The sequence below is a fragment of the Rattus rattus genome, chromosome X (genome assembly GCF_011064425.1).
Source record: "Rattus rattus isolate New Zealand chromosome X, Rrattus_CSIRO_v1, whole genome shotgun sequence".
NCBI classification, from domain to species: Eukaryota; Metazoa; Chordata; class Mammalia; order Rodentia; family Muridae; genus Rattus; species Rattus rattus.
This window is the reverse complement of record NC_046172.1, coordinates 42,538,674-42,551,167: the sequence shown is the minus strand read 5'-3', so window position 1 is coordinate 42,551,167 and position 12,494 is coordinate 42,538,674. Positions and strand designations below refer to the sequence as shown.

The window sequence follows — 12,494 nt, the reverse complement described above, 5'->3', positions numbered from 1 at the left end:
GGATTTTTGTATGTTGAGAGCTGGGTCATAGGGCTAGCTGTGGGGTGCTGGTGGAAACTTGAAGGAATCTGTCTCCATGTGCTTTGTGGTTCTTGTGCCCTGTGGTCTCCTGGTGTGTTTCTCTTTGGCCAGTTATTGGAGTAAAAGTGTTGGTCTCACCTACGAGCTTAGAAGTGACAGCACTTCTGGGAGACCAGCTCACTCTGAGCAATATTTGGGAAAAGAAATCGGTGCCACACAGTTATTTCTGGGGCCCAGATAGAGACTGTTACAGGGACTTTCAAATTTATGAAAGACGTAATGTCTTAAGGCATTTGTAACTTAGCAATATTTCCTTATCAATCCTCTGAGCCACAAAACTTTTGTTTTATTTTTATATCTGTTAGCATTAATTATTCTGTTATAGCATTTACAGTTTAGGGGATTTCTTTAGTTTTGAACTTTTGAGATAGTTTCCATAAACATTATATGAGTAGAAGATGTGAAAGTGACTTCTTGAAATCCTGTCACATGTTAGAAATATATATTAGGCTATGATCTTAAGTGATTAAGGTTTGTTATTACATTTAGGTTAGGAGATCATTTAAAGACATTTTTATCTACCACATAATGAAATACTTTGACTCATTCAGTGGAAGTCTGACTCTGTTTAGTGTAGTCAGCATTTTAATGAGAAAAGTAGAAAATGCCAACAACAGGGAATTTAGGGGCTTTCCTGCCTTTAACTAGCTAAAATAATAAAGCACTGCCATTGCATTCTATGGTATATATCATAAAAAGGAACTCATTTTTGTAATTTAATGTCCATAATTAATAATGCAGTTAACCCAATTTGATGGCCAATACTTCGTTTGGTCAAGTTCAAGTTTAAACCCATAGTAAATAGGCATACTTTAGGACAACGTGAATTATGTAAATTATATGTTTTAGTAGCTTTCAAAATTGCATTTTATAGCAATCTGGAGTCATTAAATTTTACTGTATTGAAATATATAGTTTTATGAAGAATGTGCTTAAGTTTACACATCTAAAACTACCAATACATTTGAGACAACAAGGAATAGGTTTCTTGGCATGTTAATGTTGAAGAATGAATAAATTAATGTGTTTGGGATATGTAATCCACTACATAAGAATATCTAATGTCAGATTTGTATCTCAAATCAAAACCTCTTCAACTGTAAATATTTGTGAATTCATTTCTGTGGAATACTGTTAAATAGTTTTATGTTTTTATGTTGGATAACTTGATGGCAGCTTTTTCTTCCTATTTAACAAGATTATGATTAATATTACTTTCATCAACATTATTAATGCGTGTATGTGTGTGTGTGTGTGTGTGCGCGTGTGCGTGTGCATGTGCGCACACACCAGAGTAAAGTCATAGAGGTCAGAGGACAGCTTTGTGGTGTCGGTTCTGTTGTTCTACCTATATATGGGTTCCAGGGATCAACTTCAGATCACTAGCACTATGTTGCAAGCACCATTACCATCTGAGACATCATCTAGGCCCATATGCTTTTCCAACTTAAACAAACAAACAAAATAAGCATCAGGAATTTCAAGGAGTCTCTTTAAGAATACACTGTAAATGTAATGAAAAATAGTACCCAGTCTACGAAAAGTGAAAATGTTATACTACAAATGGTAAGTTCAACAGGATTGAGTAGTTGCTTATGCAAATATGTCACCTTGTTATAATACTCAACATAGCAGCCACTACACAGAAAATTGAGACAGTATATAATCAGTGCTCATCTAGAAGATACTTTTCCACAATAACAGAGTTGTCATAGCTGTACATTGATAAGGTATTGACTAGTCAAAAATTTACAATGTTTAACTACAAGTATACAAATATTTCTTTTGTTCTTTAGAATGCTTTATATTCTTTTGTCTTTTATGTAAACTCAAATGTCTATGTAATCGTTTCTTATTGTTGACCATATGACATGTAACTGACCTAATTTATATCATGTTTCTGAGGAAATTAGCTGCCTGAGATTGAGTCTGTATTATAGTATGTTGAGTGAAATTTATCTTTCCTATTGTTGGATATGTGAGATGATTTTGAAATTTAAATAGTTGATAATTAGCGAAATATTGTGTGCCTTATTGTATTCAGATGGTGGAGAGGATCTTGAATTGGTGCTTATTTAGCCTCAGGTAAAATAAATTGTGACAATTATATCCCTAACAAGGCACTGGGAAGACTATTTGACACCTAATTTTTGAGCATTAAGCATTTACATCAAGAGTCTGTTACTTTGCTCCACACTTCAGCACATGTATCTGATGATTTAGGACAAGTGTAAAACCAGAGACCTACACATTCAAGAAAAGTACAGCTGATAAATTGATAATGAATTAAATATATGTGCAGCTATTACTTAAAAAACAGGATCTGTAGGCTTTAAGAAGATGACTGCATTCATGGTCTAAGCACTGAGTGTAGGTTGCTGGAACTCTGTGAAGAATATATTAAAATCCTTTCAAACACTGTTCCTCCTCTCCCTTCCCATCTGGTGTTAAGAAGAGGGAATGTCTATAGTCATTAAAGAGAAAGCAATGCATAACACTGCTTCCTCTCAGAACTATATGGAATAATGCTGAACATTACACAGTAGGATCTAGATTGAACATTATATTTCTATAGAATATTGTAGTAAACAATACAGATATAAATCATATTAATGATCATAGAAATATGTATACTGCCAAATCTAAGTAAGAACAAACAAATTAACTACTTCTAGAAAGTATTGAAGAAAACACAAGTACACATTTATAGCAGTTTGGTTAATTTAGAGATAACTGTTGGATAGTATGCAAATTATAATTATGCTAAAATTTATTTATAATAAAGCAGAGATATATGTTAAAAGACAAGCAGGTTTAGCTGACAAATTAACGGTTTTAGTGTTTCCATTGCTCTAGGGAGATATTATAGCCAAGGCAACTCTTAGAAAGGGTAACATTTAATTGGGCCTGGCTTACAGTGTCTGGGGTTCAATTCATTATTATCAAGGTGGGAACATGACAGCATCCAGGTAGACAAGATGCTGGAGAAGGAGCTGAGAGTTCTACATCTTGATTGGAAGGCAGCCAGGAGATGACTAGCTTCTAGGCAGCTAGGAAGAACATCTCAAACCTACCCTGATAGTGAAATGCTTCTTCTAACAAGGCCACACCTACTCCAACAAGCCTAAACCTCCTAATGATGCTCTCCTCTGGGCTAAGCACATTAAAAACACCACAAATACCAACTAGAAGCCAGGGGAAAATATCTAAACAGGATTCTGTTGAGAGGAACTAAGATCTTGAACCATGCAATAGTTTCAGGTTTGACTACATGGCACCTATTTCCTTGACAATCAATATATCACAATAATGGGGGTGGATAGTAAAGGTGTAATTAGCATAAACTCATTTAATTAACATATTTTACTAATGTTCATATTTTACTAATTTGCTTTATTTCATTCCAGAAAAGGAACTATAGAGTATTAATCTATGTGCTTCTGAATACATACTTTTTCTAGATAAAACCTTCACTTGAAACTGCACTGAAATAATGTCTGACATCCTCTTTTAAATGTGTAAATAAGGAGTCAGAAAAGTGACTAGTTAGTTAAATTCCCTTGTTGATAATCCTGAGCATGTGAGTTCAATCCCAGGATCTTCTGTGCTAGAAAGAGAAAAGAGACCCCTCTATCTTGTGCATGACTGATTTCACCAGTCATGCCATGACACATTCTTGCTCACACACAGAGTACAGAAGCAAATGTAGTAACAAATACAATGACAGTATCATGGAAAATGTGTACATTTCTACAATGTATAATCAAGCTCTATAGCATAATATTTCAAAAGAGAAGTTTCAGCACTTGGATAATCCCTTTTTAAATTTATAAAATCAGGCAAACACACAAACATAAAAGAACAACAAAGGGGCTCTTTAGATTTTTCACAATTTTGTGGTAGAATTGATCTGAACTCCATGCCAACTGGTGGCCAGGCCTCACTTAAAATCTTCACAGAGCCACAAGCAGACTGTTATCATGGTATTGACTCTACACAGCCTTCATTGTGTATAGATAAACCGATTTATTTGGAAGAGGCACTAGTTTTCGAGCTGATTTAACCCTAACTCATTGGGGGATTTTTTGTTGTTGTTTTGTTTGTTAAAAAATCTTCACAAGGTCTCTAAGTGAGTTAAGTTTCAGTTCGGTGTCCAAAACATTTGAATTAGTCAAATAGATCCTTCAATAAAACAAACTCTTTAGCAGAGCTATATTCTGGCCTATTATTTAGAAAAGTAACACCACATGTTAGATGAAGTATGATTGTACTATTAAAATAATTTTAAATGAACATTATTGAGAGTATGATACAAAATATTTTGCATATACCCAAAATATCATTAACAAAAATATAAAGAAACGGATATCTCTAAGCAGTCATCAAATGCTAAATATCTCCTTAGCTAGTGGTGAGATATTTTCTATAGAAAATCTAAAGCAATACAGAGGCTAATTTTAAAAGCCAGGGTTTATAGTGGTTGGTGCATAGTTTAGATTTCATGTTGCTAATCCAAAGTATTTTTATAAAATTTCTTCACATTTATATAAAGAAAGGAATGAACTAAAACAATAAGAAGAGATTACACTGGAAATCTTATAAGTGCTTGCTGGATACTAATCAAGAAGGGTTTTTTTTCTGTTCATACAGGATGGATGGAGATACCAAACCTGAACTATATTGTTCCAAGTGTCCTATGACACTTGAAGGAAGATATGCTTTAAATAAATTATAAACAATATAAGGTTAACATGTCCATAAAATAGGATGTCATTAAAATTGGGTCTTGATCCTATGAAAAATATGAATGCTTTTAAATATATTCATGAGTAACTATAGAATAATATGACTTCTATCAATTTTGATAATTTCTTTATAAAATTGTCTCAGAGGGTGTAGTTGAATTTGTTATAGATAATTGAAAATTGGAACTCAAATGTTCGTGAAGTCATAGACTGATGTCCTAAATGAAAATAAAGGTAGACTTTATGTAAAAGCTGAAGACTGTCAAATTTCAGAGAAAAAATGAGGAAGCAGATGCACATGGTAAGATGAAATATTTCCATGTAGGAAGAAGAAAGTTTTACATATTAATTATAATTTTATCTATAAGGAAGAAAACTATGCACTCCCAAAGAAAGCTAGAGAATAAAAATACCTCAGAGTTCTGTAAACATTGGAAAATCCTTTATACAAATCATGTTGTAAGTCCAAGTTTAAGTTGAAATATATTTATTGCATAATTATGGACTTAAGGCCCACATTGATATGGTAAAGGCTTCCTTTGCAGTTCTGGAGACTTAGAAGTTCAAGGAGTTTATTTGAAAAATGTTCCTAGGACTTGCTAAATAGGAACATAAAGAAAAGAATGTGGCCAATAGAGAAGTTAAATCCACAGAGTTGAAGTTATTACTATAGACAACTGGCCTTCAGTCCCACAGAGACCTCTGAGAAACAGTGTATTAAACATTCTGTGGTTGTTCAACTGAGAGGCATCATTTTGAAGATACTTAAGAACTCTAACAATGTTCTCAGATTTTCTGGGGTTTCCTGTTCACTTCCCAGTGAAAACATATAAGCAAAGACCACAAATTTTACACTGAGCCAAAACCAAAGACAAATAAACCTGAAACCTACTGGGCTCTGTGGTTATTGAACTGACCATAGCCCTAAAGTATTGACTTAGTGAATGAATATAAATTAATCAGGAATGCACATTTTTTTCTCCAGGCAATAGGACTCCATATTTTAATAAAAATTGGTAATTAAAAGAGGAAAGTTGACAAATGAAACAGATGGATTTTTAAAATGTCAATAGTATTCCACTGTATGCATGTATTTTAATCCTTTCATATAACAAGGGCCATTTACTTTGATTCAATAGCATGTAAAATTTGTTTAGATTCAGTATTCAGAGTAACTTCAATGATCCCAGGGGAAAATGTCTTGAAATAACTAGGTAGATGATAAGGTATTTGTTACAGCAGAATAACATTCACCAAAATTTAACAGACTCAACCAACAATGAGGGTTTCTTATAGCCCCTGTGTTGGCTAGTTTGATGTCAACCTGAAACAAGCTGAGTCACCTGAGAAGATGGAAGCTCAGCCGAAAAAGTACCTTGGTTATATCTGACTGTAGGCAAGCATATTGAGCATTTATAAACTTAGCAACTTATGTGGGAAGTTGTGATCTATTGTGTATAATGCCACCTGGGTTTGTTGCCCAGGGTTGTTCTGTAAGAAAACAGGGTGAACAAGTCCTGTGGAACATGCCATTTAGGCAGTACTTCTCTAAGATCTCTGTATCAAATCCCAACCCAAGTTGCCTATAATCAGTATGTTTGCCAATAGCCATATCTAACCCAAGCATTTTCTCAGCTGAGGTTTCAGATCTCAGAAGTATAGCCAAACTCCCTCTGCCAAGTTGCTTTGGTTTCATTGTTTCCTCAAAACAATAGTAACTGACTAAGACAGAAATTGGTATACTGAGCATTTATTTGGTTCTTTCTAATGTTAGTTGGAGCAGTAACTTCAAGTCATGTTGAGATATTTTGGAAGGTAAAAGATGAGTATTCACACAAATATAACTTTGTACTTCTTTATTGATAATGGAGAGTTACTCAAAGCACCATAACCTAGTTGGGCTTCTTGTGCTATAACTGGTGCTCCAGAATGTGTTCTGCATGAGGAAAGATTATAGTATACAGGTATTTGCTAAGATCTTACTTGGATTACTCTTACTGATTTCCATTTTTTCTCTACCAAGTTGCATAGACAAGTCCACATTGATGGTTTGGGTAACATGTGAGAACATGAATATAAGAATTGTGGTTTAATTGGTTGGTGCAAACAGTGTGGCACTTTTTGGTTATTGTAAATATTTTTCAAAAATAGTCATTTGGAGTGGTGCAGGAGCAATGCTTTCAAGCAGAGTCTAGATATAATAGCTTGTAGGAAATGCTGTGCAGATGATTGCTGCATTTAGTTGAATAAAATGGACTCCATGATCACAAGAATCAAGATGAAAGTTGACTCCAAAGTTTGAATCTACTTAACTAGAGAGATGGTGATACTATTAACAATAATAGGAGCATCAGATGAGAAGGAGTGTGGTAAATGTGAATACATTTCTTTTCTTTCCATACAGAAGAAAGGGATAATAAAGAAATAATGAGCCTTATTCTTTGCTCTCTTAGGTTGGATGTCGATATAACTGAACTTCACAGTTGGATTACTCGTTCAGAAGCTGTACTACAGAGTTCTGAATTTGCAGTCTATCGAAAAGAAGGCAACATTTCAGACTTGAAAGAAAAAGTAAATGTATGTTCTGCTTCAAATCTTATATTTCTATTTTGCACTGCTTTCAAATTCTTTTGTTTCAAATATCGGTTTTATAGACATTGAAATTAAAGCAATAAAATAAAATGATGTTTAATATATAAAATAGTTTAGATAACAAGAAAAACAAAATATTTGCCTAGAAAAATCTAGTCCGAGTCTTCTACAAGAAGGAAGCCTTTTCATTTTCTTTAACTAAAGCAATATTTGTAAGTAAAACTTTAGCCAATCTACTTATGGTGACTCTTCTTCACAGATTGTTCTTGACCTTAGTAAGTTTATAGAATAGATTAGTGCAAAGCAGATTACAATATTGTTTGATAGCATAATAGAAGATGCTGTTTATGCAGGATCAAAATATAGTTTTATAGTAATCAATACCTGTCATAAATGATAACGTATTTTTATATGAAAGATATCTATATATTGCATCAACTCAACTAAAACGTGCATACCTTTTATTTTAGTATTTATTTTTAGTAGTAGATATTTTGCAAAATTTACTCCCTTATAAGATTATACGTTTTGACCTTCACAACAGGATTTTTTTTGACCTAATAAGGAGCTGTTTTCTCTTCTGGGAAATTATCAGTGCTTTGTTTTCTCAACTTTAACAATTATAAAACATTCATTTTTAGTATGTAATTGACAATATTTTCTAAAAGACTTTCTATGAATCAAGAAAAAGAAAATGAGCATGCTTCAAATAATAAATATGAAATATTTTTAGTTATAAAATTATCACTTGCAAGTGTATGCCTTAGCGTTTAAGTTCTGACCTAGAAAATCTATTTACATGATTGCAAATAAAATACTACCTCACATATGAGCTCTTGCTTTACCTTGGACATAGAAATGCTGAAGAACTACAACCCAAAAAGATATTTCATGGTAACATTGTGTATTGTTTTAAGGATGCCCAAGGAGAAAAGACAATTTTTCATATTCAGAAGTCAACATTATTTATATTTACAACATAATTATTTTGAATTTCATATTAGATGTACATGAGATATGATTTTATTATCATCATAATAGACTAGGATAAATAGTTTCACATAAGTATAATTTTATTATTAATGTTACAATTTTGAAATTAAATTAAGTATATATATTTTAAAATGTTTTTCATGATTTTGAAATAATTCTTTCTAAATAAGATTTTTTTATTCTTTGAAAATTTCTTAATTTTCGAGAGTTCAGTTCCTCAGCTTATCATTCTCTCACCTTCACCCCATCACTCTCCCAACTAAATGTCCTATTTCAATTATTATTAAAATTATTAAATACACTACTAGGTTCCATTTGTGCTGCCAGTGTGGACCTTGTGTTGAGCAATCAAAAAGAGCATGGGCAGTCTATTAGCAGGCAATTCTGAAACAAGAGTGACTCTCCTTTATTTAGCAATCATCAACTGCTAATAGCTGCACTGCTAAGTGTGGGGTCTTGCTAGCCCCCCATCTACTCATGCTGTAGCTTTGAATTTCTTAATCTTATGCAGGTAACTACAAATTCTGTAAATTCAGCTGTGTGAAAGCCATGTGTGGTCAAGAATTCTATATCTCACAACTCTCTCTTCCTCATCCAATAGCTCTTATGTTTTCTGTGTTCACTCGTCTATGAGGATCCCTGATGCTTGCATAAGGGAAAGTTAATATAGATGATTCACACCTGAGTGCTCACAGTAACTGACAATAACTTTTGTCAGATATGTGTCTCTGCCTTAATTATTATTCACTACATAAAGACGTTTCTGTGACCAAAGTTGAGAGAAGCATAAATCTGTATCTGAAAAATAAGGAGAGGTCAGTTTCCAGCATGATCATTTAACATAAAACTATTAGTATGTTCTACCTCAGAGAAGGTGATATTCCAGGCTTTGATTTTACAGTACGAAACATGAAATACCTACAATGGAGCAGCCAATCAAAAAGCATTTGGCTACCTCTAGAATTCTCATCCCGCTATTAAAACTTGCATCAATGGTTAAATATGGCAATCATGTTGAAATTATGGGTTCAGCACTAAGTGTCTTCTCTTTCCTGGTAGCCTGCATAGAATGTTCTGATGCCATGCAAGTTAAGCCTTTGGGAAGTAGTTTTCTAACCATTCAAGTTTGATTTTGCTATGTGCTATATGTAAAGGGAGTGGAATTATCAGCAATAGAATTTTAACATCTACTTACTATGGAGACAAACAAGATATATGCCAATCGTCTGTGTTGTTTAGATGCCTCAGGAACCCCCTGACCATATTTATTCCTATGAGCTATGGCTGCCTGGCACCCAGAATTTCCATTAGTAACCCTGTATCATTTGTGGAAAGATTTGATCACCCATGAAAGGCACTTTTTTATATTTATAGCTTAAAACCTGAGGATTTCTCAAAGGCGTCTTCATGAATCTTGAATTAATACATTCTGCAACATCCACTCTCCTCTGTCCCCCCTCCTCTTCTCCAAACAAACATTCAGCATACTCTTCCTGTTCTTCCTGTAACTTGCATTACCTTTGCTAACTTGGGATTGAAAATCATAGGTGGAAAAAATTCAGGGAGTAAAAAATTGCCTAAAAAAATGTTGCCATCTATGTTTCAGAGTTTACATGATATATTCAACAGATAAGTATGAATTACCTTAGTGATTTAATTGATTGAGATTTTTATTGATTTGATTTGTAGTTTTCTGAATATCATCTTATGTCTGTGTATTACAATGGCTTTAGTCAAAATTTAGGAAATATAAAGTTTCCTCTTTTGACTATTTACAAGGGAATGGGGGAAAGAATTTGGGAGACGGGGTGAAGGGGATAACATTTAAAATGTAAATAAATAAAATATCCACGAAAAATAAAAGCAAAAATGACAATCAATAATGTCAGCATGATAGACTGAATATAGTAAAAATGTACGATATTCTATAAGATATTCTCTGCTACATTTCATTCACCTCTCTCAACTTTGAGTCTCATTTTCAGAAATAACAGCATTGTTCTAAATTGACCACTAAATTAGGACATGGAATGATATGCCTAGAATTTGCCTTTAAGCTAAATATATTGTACATGCATTAAAGACTAGGGAGAGAAATGATGTTGGATATTCAGCTCAGGTGTACTTTAATTTTCTTGATTTCCTCATTTGTCAGTTTATATAAGTAATTTTGAACTCAGGGGAGGTCTTTCTCATGAAAATGCATGGTATTAGTAGAATCATTGACATCATTTAAAATGATGATGATGCATTACTTGCTTTTATTCTTCTATTGCTGAATTTCACCTATGTTATTTTATACCTAAAATGTTTTTTGTTGAAATAATATCATAAGTTATGCTCAGAACAGTTTCACATATTTTGAACTATGTAATTTTTAAACTGCAGCATAAGTTTATTTTCTGTATTGATATCTTTTTATTCATATGATTACCAAACTCTTATTATTATATGTGTAGACATAGGATAATAATATTATGTGGGAACTGCTAGGCAGAGAAAATGGAAATATTTTCCTCACACTTAATGACTATTGTCCACTGATAAACTCGATTAATTCCTTTATTGTCTGAAAATTTGTTTCTACTTAAGCTTAGAACAAACTACATAACATTTTGTTGTATCATTTTTATATTATTTTCTTATTGAGAAATTTGTCAGTACCTTCAAAGTATTTTCTATGTACTTGGATATTTAATATTAGTTATCTCAATACACATCTGGAATGATTTCCTGTATCCTTAATCTCATATTTGCCTCAATTCACTTATTTACATATAATTACAGTATAGGCATTATTATTGCTCAAAATCACTTTCTATCATCATCATCATCATCATTATAATAATAATCGTAATTATTATTATTATTTACATTTCGATTTCAACTTTGCTTCCTTCCTCTCCTTCCATTTGCTCCCCTTACCTCCCCTCTGCCCTCTGCTCTCTGCCCTTCCCCATTCATTCCTCCTCCATTCCTCAGTTTTTACTCAGAAAAGAGCAGGCTTCCCATGGATATTAAACAAACCCAGCATATTAAGTATCAGTAAGACTAAATGCCTCTAGTATTAAGGATGGACAAGGAAAGACATTATGAGGAAAAAGGTCCCTAAAGCCTGCAAAAGGATCAAACAGCCTATGCTGCCACTGCTAGGAGTCCTACAAGGAGATGATCTTACACAACTGTAACATATATGCAGGTGGGCTAGGTCAGTCTCATGCAGGCTCCCTTGCTGTCTACTAAGTCTCTGTAGCAGCCCCTTTGGTTTGTTCATTTCGTTTCTCAAGAGAGAATTTCTCTTTGTCGCCCTGGCTTGCCTGGACCTCACGCTATAGACCAGACTGGCTTGGGACTCATAAAGGTATACCTGCTTTTGCCTGCTGAGTGCTGGGACCAAAGGCATGTGCCAAAACCACCCAGCAAACTGTTTCTTAAGTAACACATTTTATTTATTTTTTATTTTACTTTTTAAAAATGTATTTTTTTATTCTTTATTTTTTTTTTTTTTACATTCCAGTTGTTACCTCCACTCCTGGTCCTTCCTCTGACTGCTCTGCATCCCATACCTCCCTCAACTCCCCCGCCCACCCCCTGCCCCTTTTCTAAGAGGATGTTCTTATCCCTACCCACACCCCATCAGACCTCCCCACTCCCTGGGGCCTCAAGTCTCTCAAGAGTTAGGTGCTTCTTCTCTCGCTGAGTCCAGACCAGGAAGTTCTCTGCTGTATATGTGTTGGGGACCTCATATCACCTGGTATATACTGCCTGGTTGGTAGCTCAGTGTCTGAGCAATCTCAGGATCCAGATTAGTTGAGATTATGGTCTCTAAAAGTCCAACCTCTCCTCAGCTTCTTCCAGTTTTCCCTAATCCAACCACAGGGGCTGAGCAGCTTCTGTCCTTGGTTGGGTGCATCTGCATCTGACTCCTTGGCAGCTTGTTAGGCCTTCCAGAGGGCAGTCATGATAGGCTCCTGTTGCTAAGCACACCATAGAATCAGTAATAGTGTCAGGCCTCCCCTTGAGCCACATCCCAACATGGGACTGCCCCGGACCTCCTTTCCTCAGGCTCTTCTCCATTTTTGT

At 34.2% G+C, this 12,494-nt stretch overlaps 1 protein-coding gene across 1 annotated transcript in view; it reads left to right on the top strand.

The window, feature by feature from the left end:
* LOC116887853 (dystrophin-like) overlaps positions 1-7,487 on the top strand; it is a 569,231-nt gene extending 561,744 nt beyond the window's left edge. The window contains 1 exon segment of the mRNA XM_032889357.1: positions 7,280-7,487. Coding sequence (XP_032745248.1) covers positions 7,280-7,487 — 208 coding nt within the window.
* Positions 7,488-12,494: the final 5,007 nt, after the last annotated feature.